Source organism: Chionomys nivalis, chromosome 11 (genome assembly GCF_950005125.1).
Source record: "Chionomys nivalis chromosome 11, mChiNiv1.1, whole genome shotgun sequence".
NCBI lineage: Eukaryota > Metazoa > Chordata > Mammalia > Rodentia > Cricetidae > Chionomys > Chionomys nivalis.
In genome coordinates, this window is record NC_080096.1 from 57,025,983 (window position 1) to 57,050,254 (window position 24,272).

The 24,272-nt window shown below is 39.2% G+C and overlaps 1 protein-coding gene across 5 annotated transcripts in view; it reads right to left on the reverse strand.

Annotated features, from left to right (window-relative positions):
• Positions 1-24,272, reverse strand: part of Focad (focadhesin) — a 283,297-nt gene that overhangs the window by 184,376 nt on the left and 74,649 nt on the right. For all 5 annotated transcript variants that reach the window (XM_057783564.1, XM_057783562.1, XM_057783563.1 and 2 more), the window contains 5 exons: positions 22,526-22,730; positions 19,233-19,439; positions 14,427-14,514; positions 11,177-11,379; positions 3,757-4,014 (listed from right to left, as the gene is read on the reverse strand). In XM_057783564.1, the coding sequence (XP_057639547.1) occupies positions 3,757-4,014; positions 11,177-11,379; positions 14,427-14,514; positions 19,233-19,439; positions 22,526-22,730 (961 nt within the window). The remainder of the gene's footprint in view (positions 1-3,756; positions 4,015-11,176; positions 11,380-14,426; positions 14,515-19,232; positions 19,440-22,525; positions 22,731-24,272) is intronic.

A 24,272-nucleotide genomic window follows, 5' to 3' on the forward strand; every position in this document is an offset into this window, starting at 1 on the left:
AGATTATTAAAATATCATGATCGACCATATCACGGTGAAAATAGAAAGGAGGAGAAAACACTGTCTTCAATTTCTAGGGTACTATTTCCACCCATTCCCAGATGCTTAAAAGTGTTACCTGTAGGTCTTGTGACAGCATTGTGTCTAGCTGGTGTGGCATGCATCTGAGCAACAATGTTTAAGCGTTTCACTCTATCATGTACATTAGGAGCACAATTACACAACATATTTTTCTCTTTTCTTTAAAAATGAGCCACTAACTAATCAGCAGCTGTAGAACATGACTTAAATATGTAGCATTGCTTAATAGTCTTAACGAATAAGGAAATAAACCTGGGTGGTCATTCTAATGATTGCCATTTCATAGATTACAGAAAAATTGTTTACATGGGTACTAAGATAAATAAACAAAATATGAGGTGGTGGAGGCCACTAGAGAGAACCTACAACAATCTGAATAAGAAAAGCACCTGAGCTGGGCGGTGGTGGCGCATGCCTTTAATCCCAGCACTCGGGAGGCAGAGGCAGGCGGATCTCTGTGAGTTCGAGGCCAGCCTGGTCTACAAGAGCTAGTTCCAGGACAGGAACCAAAAGCTATGGAGAAACCCTGTCTTGAAAATCCAAAAAAAAAAAAGAAAAAAAAAAAGAAAAGAAAAGCACCTGACATCTAAGGACTAGGAGATGTGGGACCCGCATACTCGTCACCTTACAGAAGTCCCAGCAGCTCAGCATGTGTGTCCTCTGAGCAGACTTCCATGTCTATCATAAGGAAGTGATCTTTCCTTTAAGAAATCATCTCTTATGGTTTGGAAACAAGAGGTACTCCCAAAACTCACGTTACACTTAGTCCCAACTGGAAATGAGCTGCAAACTTCCTTGCTACTGGCTAGTGTCCACAGTGTCAGAAGATGCTATGTAATCTGCTGGGAAAGAACCGTCAACGACAGTTGTGCTCAGCTCTGGACCCTGTGTGCTGCACTACCAGCCTACCAGGCAAGATGCGCCTATAGGTGAAACAGTGGCAGGAGTGTTACTGGAGTAACCAGCACTTTCCGGAGGATCTGAAGCCTTCACGGCTCTGGTACTGTAAAGCTGGTGAAAGGCCTTTGATTTGGAAGGTCGTAAGCCTTAACACGCAAGCTACTGCAGCTGCTCTGCTACACAGACACGCGAAGTGTTCGCTCTGTTTATGCCCACAGACTAGCGCTGTTGTCAGCTTTCCGCAGACAGGCTTCTTTTTGCTGTGAGCAGCAGTTACTGCAGAGACTCATAAATACTCAAAGTGCTGAGAATAAGCGATTGTTAAATGCTCAGCCCCAAATCACCCAGCCAAGGCTCAGCGAAGACTGCAGAAGAAGGATCAGAGAGAATATAGGAGCAGGGGGAAGGGATGGCATGTTGTGGAATGCTGTCTTCCAGTCATAGCTGTGGCACTCTTGTATTCTCAATACCTGACATTAACTGCACAAGATTGGAATTGTCACTATTCTGTCCTAGAGGGTCAAGGGCTCATACGACCCTAGCGTTCCCTGAGGCAGTGAACGGTTTCTAGGGGGAAAGTGTTCATAAAGCTCTCACCATTGCTTGAGAATCTATAGGCAACTAATGCTTCATGGGGGAGGGAGCGCAGTAAGGTAATAGTGATCCCGTATATAACCCTTCACCCACACTCATGTAAATAACCCCAACTAAATACATTGGTACACACACACACACATACATGGAGTGGGTGGGTGAAAGTAAAAGGGACTAGTTAGAAAAAAAAGTATCAGCAAGGGGACAAATCAGAGTAATAGGGTGAATATGATCAAAATACATTATATGCATATCACAATAAAATGCCATAATGAGACCTTCTGTGTGTATAAATAATATACCCTAATGAAATTTTTAAAAGTAAACACTTCAACTGTTGAAAGCTCGGTCCCCATTGACAGAGTCAATCACTGAGAGTGGCTGGACCAGAGGGACTTTACTTACAGTATTGATCTATTAACGGACATACAAACTGATAGCATTATCAGAAGGTAGTGGAAAGTGGGTGGTAGAACCTGGTTTGAGGAATTTGTTGGCTGGTATGACTCCCTACTTCCTAGCTGCCATGACCTAAGCGGTTTTAATCTACCATGCTCTTCCATGATGTTTCTACCTGGACACAGACCTGAAAGCAACAGAGCCAACTAACAACGGACTGAAATCCAGAAATCATGCTCCTCTGCTAGGCTCTTTTTCGAGTGACACTTGTCATTTGTCACAGTGACACCAAGTCTGACTAACACATATCCTAACCTCAGCTCTCACAGCACTGGAGACATAGGCAATTTGGGGAATCTTAAAGTTCACCCCACTTCCAATCTATACAAATGGCAAATTAAAATGTCTCATTATGCTACCATCATATTTGATACATTATAGACATGGGAACCAAGCAAGAACAATCTAAGCATTCCCAGCTTCTTCTCGATTCCTTTTGGACTGTGAAGATGAAGTGATAGGCCTGTTAAATCTTCCACATAATTCATAAAGAAAAGAAATTGTGCCTTGAGTATACTACTTAGTCCAGGACTGAACTAAATACTATAATAAAATAATAATAATAACCTGATACAAAACCCCTAAGACCAAATTCATTGCGTGAATGAAAAATGACAGATGTGTTTGTATTTCTGCATGTGTGTATGTACACACGTGTATATGTCCGGATGCGTGTATGTGCGTGCATATACACACACACGCTGTATCAGAAGTGCATACAGATCAAGAAAGGTCAGTATATTATTTCAAGGGATTCTTCTCTGCATAATCTCCAGATACCATCTGTGCTTCAACTATTCAAAAAGAACATCTTACACATGAACACTGGTTATGAGTGGGGGCCTTTGGAAAATATTGAACAGAGAACTACACTAGAAGCAACATGAAATGATTTATAGTACACATGTGCATTAGGACAAAGGCCCTGTGCACACAGTGCAGGTTACTTGATAAAATACAAACGAGCACGACAAGCTGAGAGAATGAGAAACGCCAAACACAAAATTTCCCATCTTCAACGTATTCTCAACACCAATGACACCTAATGTTTTCACCTAGGAACACATGACTTTGTACTGAGGTGAAATTTTTTTTCTTCACTATTCCTGAAAGGAAACATAAGCACAGACATCGGTAAACAGAATATAAAATAATGCCATGTCTGCTGGGTTAGGAAACCCTCCCTTCACAGAAAACATTCTAGAGATTCTAAACAGTAGAAAAATAAAAGAATGCTGTGTTAAATGTACTTCTATTTTTAAAGGACAGAGGGAAGTCTTATTTATGTCTGACTGCTTATTACACTCCAGTTCCATGCAGACAGGAAGATAATTGTTTATCCTCACATCTTTGCCTGCAGATCAGTACCACGCGGAGAGAGAATACAATGTTATTCTTATTAAATGACTGCATGAAAAGAGGGTCAAACTGTAAGGAATTTATCATGAATTGATTAAGCTGGATCTACCTTAGGGCAAGCATCACAGAATGGGTTGTGAAAAGTAGAACAAAAATGTACTATATTAAGGTTTCCTAGCTAAATGTAGCTTTAATTGAAAAAAAAATGCATAGTTTAGTATAAATCAATTCGGGATAAGAAGAAAGAAACCTAACTCATAACATGAATATGTACTTTAAAGCCATAATTTAAAGCTTTGGCATAAATAATCCACAAACTAAAAATAATCTATAATTGTAAATACTATGCTTTTCTCCCATTACCTGAGTGGAATCTGCTTGGGCTAACTTTGTGGTGACCTTCAGGATCTGCTGAAGATTCTGTCCTGTATCTTCAACAAGCAGGTGAGCCAGAAGTAAAAACACATGAGTGGGGACCATGGTAATGAGCGGGAGCAAGGACTCCACTGCAGCCAGCCAGTCACACGCCGCTGACTCTTCTCCAAGCACTTCAAGGACCCTCCAGGTGGTGAAGACTGAACCATACATGCTGTTCACAGGAAAAGTGAGCCTGCAGGAGAGCTGAAAACACACAGAAGGCATTAAACAACGAGAGGAGTGTGTGACAGAAAATACTCCTGTTCCTGACATTCACTTATTTTATAATTCATTATCAAAATCGTTCCCTCCAACAAAATAAATACACACTTTGAGGTCCTGCCAAATAGTTCTCCACCATATGTGAGGTAATAGGATTAGACAAAGAGGAAAAAACAGTTGCTCCACAGAACCTGAGGACACGTTAGCACAGATTTTTCTCATGCTTATAGTTCATTCCTAGTCAAGGAAGAGGGGTGGAAATGGATCAGTACACAAGATCCAGACGCAGCATAGTCTGAGAGAAGGGATTCTCACTTTAAAAAACCTCCAAGTGATCAACAATGAGAAGGAAAACAGACACCCCCTTTCATTTGGCCAGGTCCTTGTGAGTGGCAGCCCAGGGCAGATGGCAGGCTTGGACACTGGACAATTCACACTGGTAACAGACAGTATGTGGACGGGAACAGAGCTGTTTCAGCTTGAGTCTGGGAAGTCATTAGTAACTGTGAATAATTTCTGCAATCGAGAGATGGTGCTGCATTTCAGCAAATCTGAGAAAGGGCTCCTCACAAAAGTGAAGTAGCATAGTCGGATCCAAGGAGTGCACAGAACTGTGCGTTGATGCTTGAGCAGAAATGATCCAAGAGAAGTCACAGCCATTACAGAAGCATTTGACACTGCCTGCTAACGGGGTCAAATTTCACAGAGAGGATGACAGAAGTTCAAATCCCTAACTGCCTCTTATCGGAGGACGGCACAGAAATAACCATTGAAAAAATAGGAAATAAAAGTTAATATTGGGAAAATGTAATAAACGTGTTAGGATATAATCCACATGTTATAATATGTCCTCTTTTAAAGTTTAGCGTTTAGAAGATTTCAGTAATCCATAGATTTCTGTGACCACCACCAGTACCTATTTTTATGACATTTTCATCAGCCCCGGAGAAAGTTCAACAGTCTTTCCCTACTCCCAGTCCCAGGAGACCACCCACTGGCATTATAATTTCTATCCTGGTTATTTTGTACGATAGAAATCACATACTAGTTTAGCTTTTATTTAACAGACAGCACACATGTTGTGGCTTCCTTTCACTTAGCATGTTTTCAAGGCTTGCTCACGGCATAGCTTGTGTCAGTACTTTTTATTGACAAACAGCATTGCATCATATGTGTATGGCTCCCTTCTCTATCCATTCATGATAGATAGTTGAGCCATTTCCATTCTAGGAGGCAACTACAAACATGCTATCAGCATTTCTACAAATGTCTGTGAGACAATATTAGTACACAATTTTCTTGAGCATATGCTAATGAGTGACTATCAGATTTAAAAATTAATTAGTACTATAAAAAATGTGAACGTTCTAGCCATACTATTAACTAATATGAAAAGATTCATGAGAATCTATGATAGAGTTTAGAATGCTACTTTTTCCCAAGAGCATGAGAAAGATGCTATATGATTACATTTATCATATCATATTATATTACATAACAAAACAGTAACCATTAAGCAAAAAAAAAAAATCCAGTTGAAAGACTGAGAAGAGCACTACTAGAAACCACAGTGAAACAGAAGACTTTCATCGTGTACCATTTTATGCTTTTTGAACTATGTAAATGTACTAGTATTGTAAAAAAAAAACTTACAAAATTTAAATAACATCTAAATTTAAACACCTTTGTCATATTAAAAATGCTGTTCATAAGAAGATGAAATTCATTAATGACCATGGCCAAGTCCTTTGGATTAATGACAACCAATATTGGACTTCATAAGAGACTTGGTCTTCAGGTCAACCAAGCTAGCTGCTAGATATTAGACAATTTCTCTCATTTTATTATTTGTACAATTTAAATAAAGACTAACTTCTTGCCAAGGTATATGAGCATGATATGAAACCATCTGATATTTAATAAAGCTCTCAGCACAATGTCTGAAGTTACAAATACAGGAAAAAACTGTCCCTATCGTCCTGGGAAAAGAAAGACAAAACAAGTAGGTATGACTAGAAAAGAAAATAACTGGACATCAACATGAACCATGAATCGAGCCCAAAGCCCATTACCCTGATGTAGGTAAACAAGAAGAGAAAAGGAATTCCACTGTTGAGGGGAGCTGCGGGCTGCGTTCCTGCCACCCAGCTCCCAGCCGCCTGGCTAGCTTATGCCTCGAAATAACGACACACACAAACTGTATTCGTATAAACACTGCTTGGCCCATTTCTATTAAGGTGCGCTTACCAGGGAGATTCTAGCCTACATCCATCCTGGGTTGGAGCTTCATCGCATCTGCCTCAGAGAGCAGAGCTATGGCATCCTTCCTCACTTCCTCTTCCTCCCAGCATTCTGTTCTGTTTACTCCACCCACCTATGTTCTAACCTATGAGGCCAAGCAGTTTCTTTATTAATTAACCAATGACCTTCCCACGTCATTCCACATTACTTGAAGTACTATCTCTCATCTTATTTTTGTTTGTCTGGTTGGTTAAAGGTAGACCAGCAGTAGGAAATAAAAACGTTAAATACTACATCACATTAAGATCCCCTTGCCCCAGTGAGTGACAGCTGCTACTGTCCGGGGAAGGGTATCATCCACAATTTCCCTACCCTGAAAGAAAACAGATGAAAAGGTTGGTACATTCTGCTTCTCAGAGGAAAAAGTAGAAAGTAAAAGGATTTGTATTCTGTGTATTTTAGCACAGCAGAAAATAATAAAGAACAAAACCAGAGGAAAAAATATACTTAAAAAATACTAGAACTGACATGATGATGGTACCTGTAATCCCAGCATCTGTGAAATGGGGCAGGAGGGTCATGAGCTCAAAACCAAACTAAGCTAAGAGAGACTCTGTTTCAAAAAAAAAAAAAAACAAAGCAAAACAAGGGGCTGGGCATGGTGGTGTACACCTTCAGTCCCAACAGAGACGAGCAGTTCAAGACCAGCCTAGTTTACATGGGAAGTTACAGGCTAGTCAGGGTATATAGTGAGTCCCTATCTCAAAAAACACATAAAACAAAGGAAAAAAAACAATTCAAAAAAATAAATAAAGGTTGGGCAGTGGTGGCGCACACCTTTAATCCCAGCACTCGGGAGGCAGAGGCAGGTGGATCTCTGGGAGTTCAAGGCCAGCCTGGTCTACAAGAGCTAGTTCCCGGACTGGCACCAAAGCTACAGAGAAACCCTGTCTCGAAAAACCCAAAAATAAATAAATAAATAAAGCACATATCTGAGGGACCGTAAAGATGGCACAAAAATTAAGAGTACTGGGTAATCTTCTAAAGAACCCAGGTCTGCAAACTGTCCATAACTCCAGTTCCAAAGATCTGATACCCTCTTATAGCTTCCACAGGCATATCTGTGATCACAGACAGAAATGCAATCAAAACACTGATACACATAAAATTAAAAATTTAAAATATGTATTAGATAGTTGTTAAAATATATTTCAATGATTTTCATAAAAGAGTTGGGGTTATCTGGTTTTAAAGGATTTTCCTAGAAGTGTTCAGGTGCATTAAGTGTGAATTGTATGTCAGACATTTGACAGTCGCTGTTGAGCTAAAGAGGTCTGTGAATACAGTGAAGAAGAGCATTAATCTCCAACACTGACTGCAACACTCTTAACAGATAAAAGGGTGGAGACATGAAAACTCAGCACTCAAGAGACAGAGACAGGGGAATCCCAGTGAACTGAAGGCCAGCCTGGTCTGTACAACCATAGTGAAACTGTCTCAAAACCCAAAAACAAATCAAAAAGTGTTTTTCTTTCCAACCCTGTGTTCCCATAAAGAATCAAGATGAGAGCTGAGAAATGTGGGGATACTTGGGTATCACCAAATGATAGCTCACATCATCCTAAAACATAAGATCAAGGTTTCTGCTTAATTTTCAACCAGTGAAACCAGTTCATCTCAACTTATTGCTAACTTACCATTTTATTTACTAAAATCTACCTAAATGCCACTATAATTTCCTCCTAAATTCAGCACAAAGATAAATTAGTAGATGGAGGGATAGATAGAAATAACAAAAGAAAAAAAAAAGAAATCACCAAAATAAATAAATAAATAGATAGATAAACCGGGGGGGGGGGGGGAATAACACCTCACCTCCATGTCCATCCTTTGTGGGGCTCTGTGATGACATAGTGGTACCTTGTCAACAGAGGGCACAGGAGACAGGCTGCCTCTGTATCTGACAGTAGCAACAATTCTCTAGCCACTCTGCAAGCACTGTCTAAGGAATAACTAAGACCTTTACTAGTCAATACTCATGGCAGTTTGCCCTACTCAAATTTCTCTCTTTATTGCTCATAATTTGTGTACATTTACGCTTTCTTTCATTTTCCATTATGTTGGAAGGATTTTCAAACATGTTAGAATTTAAACTAGCGGCTGGTTGTTTTTTTTAAATCTGAGTAGATTACAATAAGTGGTTTCAAATTTCACACTTAATAGCCAAATTTTAAAATAAGGATCTTGTTTTCCACACACTATAAAAAAATACCTATTAGATTTTAAAGGGATGAATATCACATTTCCAATTGTGCATTGTTTTATATCTTGGGAACAGAAAGATGTCAAGCCCTACTTTATTTCATGGTTCTCAGCCTTCAGAAATAGAGAAGCCATTACAGTTCTGCATGGAAGGGTACTTAACCCACAAACTATACTTCTGAAGAATAATTCTAGTTATAATCAAACACTAAGTCAGAACCACCAAGAGAAATCGTTAAAAACAGAAAATCCATGGCTTTCATGGAGAGCTTTCTGTAATAAATCAATAGGAAAATGGCCTAGTCTTATGAAAGATGCACATTTGCTAAGAACAAAGCATGCTAAATACTGAATACCCACTATGCACTAAACAATGGATCAGGTACTTTGGATGAAAAGATAAATAAGTTAATATGTTATTTAAGTATGAGGGAAAGAAGACATTCCGTCAGACAAGTGCCAAAAATATTTTAACTAAAGCTATTTCCTATGATCAGCTAAGAAATATAAAGCAAAAGCACTTAGGATAGAAAAATGTAAGATGATCAATGACTACTGCAATTTAATGTTGACAGTTTATATCAGTGCCCTTTCCTAACGGCCTGAGGAAGAGCCACAATTCTCTCCCTCCGTGGGCTCACCACAGAGTTAAAGGTGCAAACCTGGATCGTCCACATTAGAACGCAGCATTCTTTGCACTAGGTAAATAAAGAAATGCTGGGAAGACAAAGCACAACGAATACCGACTTGGGGACTGGAGAAGATGTGGCTGTGTCTGGAAGAACAGGCAGTTCATACTGAGGAAAGGAAAGAGCATTATGTGAGAAACCCAGGATTTAGGGAGAGACTTGGTGAGTGGGAGAGAAGCTGAACTGATAGGTGTGTTTGGAATACAGAGATCACACAGGTACCTGGGGAAAAGAAATCATTTTTTAAAAGGGTGATATGAGTCACTCACGACCTCGATAAAACAGCACAGCATCACGAGGAGGGTATTTTTAGCATCAATAGTATCCCTTCCTACTCCCTCAGCACCAACAGCTGCTAAAGAGGAAGTCCAGCTACCCATGCTGATGAATAAGACACACACACCTGAGCAAACAGTAAGCCGAGTCCTTGGGTATTAGAGTTAGGGTGAGCCTCGGTAAATAACACTTGTGCTTGAAAAGTACACAATTCAAAGTACATCCTGCCTGAGCAGTAGCTCTGGACCCCAGTTCTGGCCCCACCCAGGATCATATCTTTGTGCTATTTGGGAAATTAGGAGGGAAGGTATAAAAGAGTTAATAGGATTCTTGCCATCCTGTTTAGAACTTGGACAGAAAGTCCTTCTCTTACTGCTAAGTTGGATATCTACTTCAATACTTAGAATTAAAGTGGAACGATCTGGATTTGGGAAGCTGTAATACACATTTAATCAGTTTCCACTGCAGACTCGGGAAGGGAATAACGACACTAGACTCTGGCCACTCTAATGACTAACGGCGCATGGCTAGAGGGACCTCTCTTTTCCCAAACGAAGCAACAAGCACGTTCCAGCTGCTGTTCACAGTGAACTCCTCCACAGAGACTTTAGATGCTTTCCTGGCTTTATCTTACTTAACTCTCACCCCAACCCCTAAGAAGGGAGTGGAAAAGGAATACAATCTACCAAAGACAATATGTTTAAAAAGAAAAAAAATGGGCCTAGGAGAAACGCCTAGGACTCAGTCATTTCAGACCACTGTCACAGAAAAGGAAGAGGAAAGGGCCAGCAATAGGGGCCAGTGGGTTGTCATCAGACTTCCACAAATGTTCACTGACACGTGTGTACACACGCACACACACAATTTTAAAATAAGAGAAAACAAAGACAGAACACAAAACGAGGTGAATAAGACTACCACTCCCACTACAGCACCAAAAGATTCAGAGTCTACTGCTTCCTCATCCACGGCCGTACAGTCTTACAAGGCATAAAAAACATGTGACAGACCTATTGTCTTCTACTTGAGGCAGGAAAATGTGGTCATACATAAAGACAACAAAAGCCACTGGCTAGGGAGCCTGTCATTACATGCCATATAAATCTAATACTGATCCCTGAACTTGCAGATTCTGAGAAACATTCCCTACCTGGGAGACCCTGACTAGCAAGATGTTAGACATACATCAAGAGACTCTAAGAATGAAAGACTCCATGCTCGAGTATGTTAAAGAAGAGTCAAGAGAGAAGGTTCAGGGGTTAAAAGCACTTGCTGCTCTTGCAAAGGACTAGACCCACATCCAGCACCTCACAACCAAGGATCTGGAACCCTCTTCTGGTCTCTGCAGAAGCCTTCCTGCATGAGAATAAAAATCGATCTAATAAAGAAAAGAAGCACTGAATTAAATAGATTTCATTTCTTTTTCTCCAGACTAATCAGGACTGTTGGTGTCTAGTGAAATGGAATATCAAAAAGGAAGAGAGCCTAGAGCACTTCTAAAGCTAACTGTCCACAGGAGCACCTATCCTCCCTTCACTGTCCAGAGAAGGATAGCATCTCCCACATCACTGCCTAACAAATGTGGGAAGTGTAAGTTCATATCTAAACACAAACTTCATTAGAAGTGACAGAAAAAGCCCATGGACCCTGAAGAGAAATAAAGAAGAATTCATTACCATGTGGTCGTTGTCTCCATAACATTCCCTCTGTAGCACTTCCAAAAGATTCAGAGCCAACTGCTGCCTGGAGGGACCTTCCTCACCCATGGCCAAACAGTCTTCTAAGGCAGTGGAAGACAGGATTTGCAGAAGAGGCACCATGAGCAGCAAGGATGCCTTTGGGATTTTCTGACCCTCAGCAACAGAGAGGAGCTTCAAAGCTAATCACAAAACAGGAGATCACAATTTTTGTTAAATTAACGTCAGTCAAATAGAATGCTATTTTATCAATGAAATAGAGTTTTTCTTGCCCTTTTCCAACCAGTTATGATAAGTTACAGTAAAAATGAATAACAGTAACATAAAAACTAATTGTGTCTCTTTTACAACTACTGATATTTATAACAGAATAATAAGGATACTTTTAGGGACAACATATTATGCATAAAAAGATATATATAAATAAACTACATTTTTTGATCACTGTGAATTTTTAATACTATTAAACATGTGTACATTATAACATTTCAGCTCCTACTCACAAACAACCAAGAGGCCATAAGTCTCTATTAGTGGATAATGAGGGCAGCACACATGCTTCTTCAACAAGCCAAAAGTCATATTAGCAGAAGCTTGAGTGAACAGCAAGGTAAAGCATAGCTGACTGCCAGCTAGACTACTAAGAACAGGATCACCAAGCTCCCACAGCACACACCCACAAAAATCCTTTTGCAGTAAGTAGGTTCTTTTCATGGGAACTCAGCCTCCACATCAGAGGCAGAATACAGAAGTGCAGTGAGTTAGCCATGTACCAGGGTCTCCCAGAGCCTAACTACAGAATGAGGTAGGATATAGGAGACCTTTTATACTATATTTTTAAGGTTACTGAACAAACTGTGATTTACTTAAAGATGTTATTCATAAGCTTCAGAGCCAAACTATCAAAGTAACCAAGTAATTTCTCCACTACACTAAAAAAAGAAAGAAAAATTCTCTGGACACTAAATCATGTCAGTACGTTGTCAGTATTTTGTTAAATCACTTGGAAGTCAAACCTTAACATGAACTGAAGTACAAACACGTTACTATAACATTATTTTCCCTTAATGTTCGCCTTAAACCACAGTGGTATTGAAGACAATATAAATGTCTATTATCTTTTTTAAAAGAAGGAAACATATAACACACATATTCAATATCATATTATAGATTCTCCAGATATTTTTATAAGCTATCATTTATAAAAGTCTACTGGTAGTAAGTATACTGTATTTTATATTAATACTTGATTTTGAATTTGAAATGATTGACATTCTCCTGATTATATATTACTTTGAAAACTAAGTCGTTCCCCAATATGCTAAACAGTTTTAAATGAGAGTCTCAACAATTTTCAATGTGGTTTACTCCCTTAACCAGGATAACCTCAAAATAGGCATTGGTTTACAAGAGAAAGGAAATTCTGCCAGCTAACAGCTGCTCAAAGCATTTGCTTGGTCCTATGTCATTTTTCTATTGTGCATGAGTCAAAACATATGTTTGAAACTTCAGCATTAGAAAGGCAACTTCCATAGGGCTTTGGAAATTTTTCGTCAATAAAACAAATACAAACTATTTATATAAAAAGTCAAATTTACAAGCACAAAAGACAGTAGGACCATTGAGGTGGGTCAGTGGATAAAGTGCTTGCCTGCAAACCCTAATGTCCTGAGTTCCACCCGGAACAGTAAAGGTGAAAGGTGAGAATGCCCTCTGTCATCTGACCACTACATGCACACACACATACAATAATAATGATAAATATTTTATGTTGGTTATTTTTTTACGTTATATGTATGAGTGTTTTGCTTGCACTTATGTCTATGCACAACATGCATGCAGTGCCCACAAAGGTCAGAAGAGGGCACAGGATCCCCAGGAACTAGTTACAGATAATGGTTAGGTCACCATGTGAGTGACAGGAACCAAACCCAGGTCTTCTGGAAGAGCAGCTAGTGCTCTTACTATCACCCCCAAAGCATAGTTTTTCAGACTGAGTAATGTTTTCTCTCAGGCTGCAATTGTAAATTGTTATTAACACCATGAAGCACAAGAAATTCAGGGGACAGTGGTGATAGAAAAATTCTGCAACTAGTTTGTATTCCTGACTATACAGACCAATAAAATTAAAAAATGCTTCACTGTACACTTTCAATGGCAAATCTCATGATATGCAAATTATCAGAATAAGACTTTGTAAAAGCAGCAGAAGTAGCAGCCTGGTATGCACTGCTTCCAGGAAGAGGCCATGTGCACTGCTGGAGAGAAGGAAAAGCCGATCCAAAGGGCACCAGCGAAGAGCAGACAACAAACACAGAGCAAAAGCGGTCTAAGAGACCAGGTGTCCTTCACGTACTGAGGCCACTGTGAAACAATTTACTCTCAAGATGCTGGCAAGCCAATGTCCCAGAGAAGACACAGCAGAAATTTATCTAAGGCACTCCCTTATTACCACATACTTGATATCAGACCAAGCAAACTTAGAAAACATAAAGAAAAACAGCACAATTTAAAGATATGTCATATTTGCCCATTAGTGAGAGTGAAAGACTTGACTCTTTCACTCTTCCTAACTAGCACATTTGGTTTCCCTCTTTACTGCCTTCACTTTCCTTTAAATTGTTAGACAACCAAAGGAGCATCATCATTCATCTGACCAAAGTCAAAAAAATTAACTTGTTCAGTGTAGTATCAATTATAAATAAGTCTTCTTTGCAGTGTATTTACGTGTTTGTGTGTGTGTTTGTATCTGTGTGTGTGTGTGTGTGTGTGTGTGTGTGTAGAAGTCAACAGCCAACTCAGGGAATCAGTTCTCTCCTTCCACCATGTGGTTTCGGGGATTGAACTCAACCTGTCAGGTATGACAGCAAGTGCCTTTATGCACAGAGCCATCTCTCTGCACAAAATAGAATCTTAAAACAAAAACAACCTGCCAAATACTTCATTGCTTACAAGTGTCTTATATATTATTCTCATTTTAATATATGATTATGAATAAAAAAATGCTAATAAATACATTTTAAATGGCATTACACTATCACTTATATCACACGGTGCATGAAAAACTGAGCACACTATGAGATATGGAAACATGCATAGGCTAGCACTAGGGAAAGAAAACTAATCTATTTGGTGGCAATTAGAAAACAACCCAGACTAGAAATATGCAGAAGAGCACCTGCCAACACTTATGTTTACATTGTTGTCTAGAGAGTCTACTTTTATTTACCTAGGTTTAATATTGGCTTCTGTTGACTTGCTGGAGTCTGCAGAAGTAAAAAAGCAGTTCCAATAATGACAAATTTGACAGGAAAATCCTAAAAATATAAAAGAACAAAAAAGTTTATTGAAGAGGATTCAGGAACTGTAGCTTTACATGTATACAAGGAAAGTGAACCTCAATGAGCAGTTGTGAACACTGTGCAGAGTGTCTCACAAAGTCTGCCCTACTGAAGAAATACTGGCAAATAACACACAGTGTAGGTTAAATGTTCAATCAGTGTCTAAAAAAAAATTAAACCAATATAATTCCAAGAGAAAAACTTTGGTTTTTGGTTCACTCTTTCCTGCTTTGTCTGTTTGTTTGTTTGGTTGGTTTTGTTAAAGAAGAACTTTCTACTGCAAATCTTCAGAGGAGCAAGTCCTCATGAGCCACCATAACAGCAAGAAATGATGGACTTAGGAATATAATATTAGGAAAAATTAATTAAATTTTTATACTTACCTAACATTAGCTATCTGTATAACTTACAAAATAAATTACATGAAGTCTAATTTAATAAACTATGTCATAAAAAGAAAGACTAATGTGAAGGAAGTAGAGATTGTATTATAAAAACAAAGTAGTTCTGTGAAGAGGTAAGAATTGTAAGTTATCAAGCATACTTAACTGAAACGAAGAAATAACCATGTGCTATAAAATCATTAACTACAGCAAGGACATGAGTAAAGTGAAGAAGACACGTACAATAAGTTCCAATCAAGATGACAGAAGATAAAAACAAGAACGATAAGGTAACTTCAGTCCATCCAGAAATATTACAGAAGAGCCTACAGAGTGAAATAGTGAGAATGAAGACAGACCAAAAAAAAAAAAAAAAAAAAAAAAAAACGATGAGGGAAAACAATTGTAGCAGCAGAAGAGAAACTCTGTGTGGGACCCCATCAACTCTGGCATAAATCAATAATCCCTTCCATCTCACCTTTACTACCACAAGAATGAAGCTTAACTATAAAATCTAAATCCCTGCTTCGTGGGCTTTAAAAACAAAACTTCAAAAGAAACTAATTCAACTTTGTGAATAAAACGTGCCAATTTGTGTCTTTTGTAATTAGTTATGTTCAGTGCTTTGAAATATAGTTGAAATCAAGGAAGAAAATAATGCATATTATCAGAGGACAATAATCACTTTTGAATCCAATATATTCACAATGCACATCATCATACCATTTTCTACCATATTTCCCTTAATTTCTCTATGTCCACATAAAACAGAAAGGTAGCAAAATTATTTACTTTTCAAATTTTGAAATTTCCAAGAGGTTCATGGACAAAGCACACACATGCCTTAGCTGAACTATTGTGTGATTATTTGGGTCGGGACAGCAGCCGTCTCCTTTTACAAAATGCAACCATGAGACCTAAAAAAGCTTAAGGGGGAAAAAAACAGGGCTTCTAGACCCACAAAAATGGGAACCAAATGCAGCCTCTTGGCAGCCACAGTGTTTTTCAGATAAGCTCTCTTTGCTGGTAGCAAGCAGAGGCAAGGCTCCTTTAAGAGAGCCTTCTTGACTGACCATTAGTAGTAAAAACTGTGCATCCTCTTTGAGAGACAACTTCCTAGTTCCTGCTGGCAGAACCATTAGCTCTGGCTTTTTCAGGAGGCCAAGCAATTAAATGGAGTCTGTGAGCAGCATATTGCAAATTGTTTAATGACATATGTAGGTGCACTGCATCCCTAGAGCTGGGGCTCAAAAAGAAATATTGTAACTGTAATTCGTGCTTGATATCTGTTTTGTAATTTTTGTAATATGTAATTTTGCTATGTTAAAGTTAAAACTTCCTTTTTAATTAGACAGAATTAAAAAGGGGGAGATGATGTGGAATATCCTTTTGTACATATGTTGCTTTTATTGGTTGATAAATAAAGCTGTTTTGGCCAGTGGTTTAGCAGAGTAAAGCCAAGCAGAGATAAAGAGAGTAGGTGGAGTCAAGGAGATGCCCTGTAGCTGCCAAAGGAGAAAGATGCTGGAATCATTACTGATAGGCCAAAACCATGTGGTGATACACAGATTAACAGAAATGGGTTAATTTAAGATGTAAGAGGTAGCTAGGAATACGCCTAAGCTATCAGACAAGCGTATTATAATTAATAAAGTTTCTGTGTGATTATTTGGGTCTGGGCGGCCAGGAAACGAATGAGCCATCTTGGTTGACAGTTGAATGCCTCTTTCATACAGCTGTCATTGAAAAGGGGGATGGGGGAAGCATGTTAAGTTTTAAAAACAGAACTGAAGCTCTTCAATGGCTAGAACTTAAAAATAAGTAATCATAAATGAAAGAGACCTTCTCTGGGATGTATGAGGCTCAGCCACACAGAATAGAAGACAATGTGAAAAGAGTGGTAGATTTGGAATATCAAAAATGTAGTAAAAATGAACGACACAGAAGTAAAGGAAGTAAATTTTCAGTTGCTTTACAAGTGTTTGTTTGTTTGATAGACACTAGAACATAATAATATGTATTAAGCTCTTGATTTTTTTAATTTATTATTTGAGCATTTCATATATATATGTATGAAATATACCTAATATATATATATATATCCCTAATAAAATAAGATCATATTCATCCCCAATTTATCCCCTCCTCCTTCTGCAGACTACCCTCCTCACAAATTGTCAACTCTCCAGCTTCATGCCCTCTTCTTTCCTCTCTTTTTTAATTAACCCACTAATTTCTATTAGTGCTGCCCATATGTGCATGAGTGTAGGGGCACCCACTGGAACATGGATCAGTTCTCATGCCTCTTCCACTAAATACAACTCCTTCTGTCATAACACAAACATGTTCTGCACAGCATCAACCTGAACATTTTCCTAAATGCCCCACAACACAATTCTTCACTTTCTGACCCCAAACTGCAAGGTCTAGAAGTTCAAGCCCCACGGGGGAAATCTTCAAACTGCCAAGAGGTTCTTGTGGGCATACAGTTACTCACTGCCCTGGATTCTACTTCATAGTCTGAAACATTCCACAAGGCTTCAGGGAAGTCCAGGGAATGAAGCAACTGGTTGCTTATAGCAATGGTGTCATACTACCATATTTCTCCCAGCTCCACCTTCCCAGCCTGCTTTCTGGGATCACATTTGTAAATGAACTTATACATCTTTTGCTTCTGCAAGAACATGGGCTCCACTTGGCCTTTAGAGAAACTCAGTCTAACATACAGCCTGGCTACAGAAAGCAGGAGGAGTTAATCCCTTCATAACTAGCTACAGGTGTCATAGGATTCTTAACGACAGAAAATATTTGGGATCGCACTTTTGGTCCTCAATTCAAACAAAAGATGAAAATGAACACTACCCATGTGGTATACACTAATAACATATGCTGGCCTGGTGATGCTACCGTTAACAAGATAGCCCCTCTTCTCAAGAATTTTACAAACTTACACATGGGTGTGTCTTTTAAAAGAAACTGAAAGCAGTTGTAACAGAGTTTGCCTCCTACAGAGGACACAAGAACCACAGCTTCGCTTCAGCCCCTGTCCTCTGCAGGGAGCTCCGCCAGCTATGCCCACAGATCATCCTTCCTCGGAATTCTTCAACTGACTCATGCAGCACAGAAAGGTGAAGTGAGTCATCTGGTGACAGTTTCACAGAAACGGCCAGTCCTAACCTTTGTAAAGCTACCATGTTTAGTCTGCTCTATGCTAGGAGAACTTACCCAGCTTTCCCTTAAATTGATATTTTTGCTTAATTTTGTTGACAGAAGTAAGACATTTGGCTTGAAATGGAAGACAAACATCTGACCTGGAAGGTGAATGGCTCACCTAAGGCCAAACCTAGCAAACCACAGTCTGAGAAACAGGCCTAAAGAGTGTGAGGACCCTTGTCCCACACAAAAGTGGAGAGAACACAGACAAGAGAAAGGGTTCACTAATATTTAAACCGAATATCCAGCAGATGAACTCAGCAGAATGATGATAGATGATAGCCTTAAAATACATAAGAAGGCTACTTTATTGTCCTTCAAATCAATATTAATCTAGGCATTAAAGATTCTCAAAGTAATTTTCAACATTTTTTAACCTCAAGAACATTGGCATAAAAGATAAGCAACAAAAAACTTTATAACAAACACATATGCACATAGTATATTTGATTTTTTTTTTTTTTTTTTTTTTTTTGACACAGGATCTCACTAGGTTGCTCTGGTTGGCCTGGAACTTGGTGTGTAGAACAGGCTAGCCTCCAACTCACAGAGATCCACCTGCCTCTGCCTTTTGAGTGCTGGGTTTAAGGCGTGCACTACCATACTTAGGTTTTGTTTTGAGGTATGATCTCATTCTATAGGCTAGAGGGGTCTAGTCCTCACTATCTCAGCCTGGCTCCAAAATTATAGCCATTCTCCTGCCTCAGTCATCCATGTGGTAGGATTACAGGTATGAGATCACACTTGGTTCCCATTATCCTGTAAATAAGATTCTATAAAAATATTTATCTTATTCTATTAGAACTGTTTATTTACATGTTTACCTCTTGAGATCACAGAAAATGTGTAGGTTCTTGAATATACCACTTGTTTGATACTTATATTTCATGTGAATAAGCAGGAATGAGGCAGACCTTCATTGACAACATAAGATTATGTAATAATTCATTTTATAATAAATATCTGCAGAACTACAATCTTATAGTATAAGATCAAATCACCTCAAATATATAATAAACTACATAAACATAACTACCCAGTTTCTCAAAGATTTTATAAAGTGATAATTAGAACACTGAAGATTTATGTTAGCCTTACCTCCCCAAGAAGTTCAATGCTGCGATTTAAAAGCTGAATGAGAGGTGAGCATTCCCCGGTTATCTTTAAACTGACTTCACAGACACACAGCAGTTGAAGGGTGAGTTGGGTAAGCTGACTTTTCCAGAACACAGGATGGCGCAGAAGACTTAGATACAGCTCCTCAATAAATAGCACCGTCTCTGTTGTCTGGGTCAGATCTTTCATCTGTTAAAGGAACCCATACTGGTCAAAATTACAGACTAACTTCAAGCTGTATAAGAAGTATTTAACAGAATAACTTTCTCTGAATCTATGAAAATTTGAAGGAGATGCAGTTATGCGCTGTGAGTGCTCCCCTCCGCGGCTCTGCCTGCTCCTTTGGTCTTGAAGGAGGTGGAGCTATGCAGCAGCCAGTGCTCCCCTCCGCGGCTCTGCCTCCTCCCTTGGTCACCATCCAATGCACGAATGCTCTGCCACAAGGGAGGCTTCAAACCCAATTACTTCTATTTTTCTAGTTTCTTTGAAAAAAAAAAAGATACTTTAGACAAATGATATGCAGTGCCTACATGCCAAAGAACATCACCTCAAAGCTGGTTTTCAGCTCTCCTACAGTTTAACGCAGACACCTGGCCGTAGGGTCACTATGTTATCAACACACACTAAGCTCTCTTTCTACAAGCCTTAGTTGAAGCATCATTGAGCACAGTGGAGAATGTAATAAATGACCATGTTTAAATGGCAGTGTCATCTCGACAGGCTAACACACTAAACAGGGAGGACTTGGGGGCCCTTGAAAATCCCAATTCAATTTACACCCTGCTGTTCTGTTCAAAGTTCTGGAGTTAGTATTAAGGGTGTGGTCCTACTCATAGCAACCATGGTATTTCCCAGGGATTATAAACAATGAACCATCTGCTTCAGTCAGGATGCTTGTGTGTGCTAAGTTCATCAAGAGAAAAGCCTGTAGTTCCATCACTGTATGGAGCTCCTAGCAAATCAGAAAGATTCCAAAGGATGATGGGAAAAGAAATAACACACTCACAGAATAATAATTTAAAAATAAAATATCAACAGTCCAATAGCTATATTATTTTGTTGTTTTAATTAATGATGTATTTATTTATTGGGTGTGCAGGTTTACAAGCATGCAACACGATGCCCGTGTGGAAGTCACAGGACAACTTGCAGGATTTGGTTCTCTCCTTCTGCTACATGGATCCCAGAAATCACACTCAGGTCAGCCAAGCTTGATAGCAAATGTTTTTACCTGATGAACCATCTCACTGACCCTATTCTTTTCTTTTGAACATAAAGCAAAAAAGTTCAAAGGGTACTTACAAAGAGAAGGACTAAATACAAAAGCCAGGTATTCATAAGGTGGTTTATTTCCTTGAGTATATTTATTGTGTATACTGGAAATTTTCCATTAAAAAAATAATTTCAATAGATTAGCTCTAAAAGTTCTCTAATCTACCATTATCAAATTCTTAAGAATAAATTCAAAGTAATGTTCTGTCTCTATGTAAAAATAGATGACATAGCATGGATAATGGTATGATAAAAATAAAAACCAGTTGCACAAACATAAAATGGAAAAGCAACCAGTTGAGGAGGACGCTAAGCAGATGTCTCAATGACCCCTCTCATCCTACACCAGCAGGGATGGGGATAGGGCTATTTCTCAAAACATAGCACTAACTTCAGTGTGCTTCCTTCCTGGTGTCCAGTATGGACTGGGCCACGCCCATAACACTGCATTCACCTCTAAGAAGACCATTTCTTACAGGCACATCCCGTGCACCTACTGGTATACCAGAGCAATGGATAGTGAAAACTCTAGAAGCCATTTCATGGGAAGAAGTGGGTTTTGTTGTCAGTTGTTTGTTTGTAATGATGCCCAAACAGAACAGAGGGAGACAGGCAAGACTTAGATAGGAAGAGAGAGAGAAAACCAACAAGACCAAACACAGGTTTAAAGCTTGTGTTTTATTATAGGAAGAAGAGAAGACTAGTGGGCAATTGTTTAATGAAGATCAGTAGAGTACTTGAAAACAGTGTACTTCTCCAGAGTATATTCATTAGTTGGGGTGGTTATTGTGTAAAGACTATAAAAATACCTTCCACAAGTGGAGAACTACCTTAGAGAGCCTCTGGGACTCCTGTTCCTCATTCTTGTTCTTAATAAAATTAATTTGTTACATGACTTTTTTCTCACATGTCTCAGTAACAATAAAAAGACAGGGCCTTCCAAAAACATTCCACAGTGAGCTTCTACAAGCACCTAAGCTTTCCACGAAGAAAGCAAACATTTAGCAAACCACACAGAACATGGTAATAAAGACATGGCTGGAAAAGTGCCCCAGTTGAAGACCTTCTGCCTATATATGCTTTATTACCCATGCAAAACAAAAGCTTTGGAGAAGCCGCTGGAGAATTCATTTTAATTAACTTTTCTCTGCCTTGATTACAGAAAAGCACATTTATGACTCACAGAGGGAAGATTTGCTCTAGCCACTCCTTGCTAACAGACTTAAAACAGGTCATCTGTGACCCACAGTGATCACTCTGAAATACATCCTCAGATTCTTTCCACCGGCTGAGCAGCATGGTGCTCAGATCCCCACTAATGGCCTGACCTTGATCATGGAATGGGACAGCCTGACAAACGAACCACGACACTAAAATCACAGCACACTGGCAACTGCGTGATTCTAAATCTGCAGTCATAGAGATAGCAATTAAAATTTCTCTCTCCCCTCAACTCCCTTAGCACTTTACTGCTAACTCGTTACCTGGATCATCTGTCCGTAATTAGATATTAGAAGTGACATCCTAACTCATTTCTTACACTGTGGGTTTCGAAAAGCAAAAGACATCAACGGAACCCAAAGGGACAGGTGGACACTCAGCAGGCCAAGTCCTACATTCTCAGAACAGCCTACATACAGACATTCTTTTTGTTTAATTTGCACAGAGGTATTTGATTTTGTTCTATTGTTTTCCTTCTACCTCTTAGCATCCAGCATGAAGAGAAGCTAAAAAATTCCCTTTCCTGATGAGTCTTAAAGGAGTCTTCATTGCTACTAATGCCAAAAGGGACAGGATTGATTTATACTTCGGTGAATTTAACACAGTTACTACAGTATGTATTATTGGATCTGAAATTTATTCCTTTGTAGTCTTAAGACAGTGTCAGCATTTCTAGACAGTCTTGTCCAGCCACATAGGCTCAAGAACTACCTTGTGTGAATGACAACTTACTGGCGCTGATAATCCCACTAGGAAGGAAAACGAATGGTGAAGAGCCTTACCTGCAAGCACGGGACCATGTCACAGCATAGCTGAAGCATGTGCTGCTCCAGTACCGAAGGCTGAGCTTCACCACAAAGACCTCTGGGTTGAAGTAAGACTTTGAGCAGGGACAGCCGGAGCTTAGCATATTCTTGTGACTGGGATGGATCACAGTAGAGATACCACAGAAATGGTGCCATTATTTGGATACATGAAACTTCTGACCTGCAAGTCATGCAATGTGTCAGTCCGTTACTGAGTTAAATATGCTAATGTTATCAGAAGACACAGCTCTTCCCTCAAGGGAATAGAAGACAAGGTTTACTCTGGAGCAAAATCCGAGTGATCATGACCTAGAAACGTACATTTAGGTCTCCCAAGTAAAAGTCTCCAAAGTCCAATAGGGAAATATTTTCATAGAGTTTGTATAATAATGAAAACCAGAAAGTTAAAAATCAAGTCATTTTTTAAATACCCTGGTGCAAACATCAGAGAGGCAATTAAGCAAGATGAAGGAATCTCTCCTTTAGGCCTCAGATGCTATGGTGATATGCATAGCTTTGGGGATAGTGGAAGCCAGAGGACTGCTATGTTAATAAATTCCAAAAGGTTTTTGTCTGTCGCAAGATGTTAGGACCGAAACGGACGTGGACAAAGAATGGCTATTCATGGGGCTAAAACTAGTCCAAAATTGTAACCAGACTCTGGCTTCTGTAATTAGACTCCCCACATCACTAAAGCTGTAAACAGGCAATCAGTCTTTCCAGACATATTTCTTTCCAGGAATTCTCCTTCACACTATCAAGCACTAAGTGGCACATATCAGCTTGTGGTACACCATAAATACCCTAGCATTAAGTAGCTTTTGAAAATACCATGACCTAATGGGATCTTGAAGGGAATGACTCAAGAGAAGGAGGCACGTAGCCAGATTCCCAGGACTAAAGGACACTTCTCCTACTTTACAATGGTGGCACCCCTCCAAAACCAGTCTATGGTGAATATCAGAACCATCTAAGAACATTTATTAGAATTACAGATATCAGGATCTATTCCCCAGGGCTATCTCACTGGCACGCATTTGTAAGAAAACTTTGTAGATAAGATAAATATATAAATCCATACAACCACCCAATTATTGTGACAGTTCAAATTTATAGTACCCCATGCTTTTCTTTTCCATAATTTTAATTACCGTCAGTCAACCACAACCAGAAAATATTTAACGGAAAGTTCCATAGGTAAACAACTGCAAAGTTTAAGTTGTGCATGTGCTGAGTAGCATGAGAAAGTTCCAAACCGTCCACTCTGCTCCTCCAACATGTGGACCAAACACACCATGCATGATCCTCTAGGCCAGCAGTTCCCTCTGGGGTCAAACAACACTTTCACAGGGGTCACATATCAGCCATCATGCATATGATATATTTACATTATGATTCATAATAGTAGCAAAATTACTGTTATGAAGTAGCAATAAAATAATTTCATGATGGGGGGTCACACATGAGGAACTATATTAAAGGGTCACAGCATTAAGAAGGTTGAGAACCTTCTTAAGAAGGTTTTAGCTGGGCGGTGGTGGCACACGCCTTTAATCCCAGCACTCGGGAGGCAGAGACAGGTGGATCTCTGGGAGTTCGAGGCCAGCCTGGTCTACAAGAGCTAGTTCTGGGACGGGCACCAAAACTACAGAGAAACCCTGTCTCGAAAAACAAAAAAACAAAAAAAAAAAAAAAAGAAGGTTCTAGGCCATCATGAGTCTCT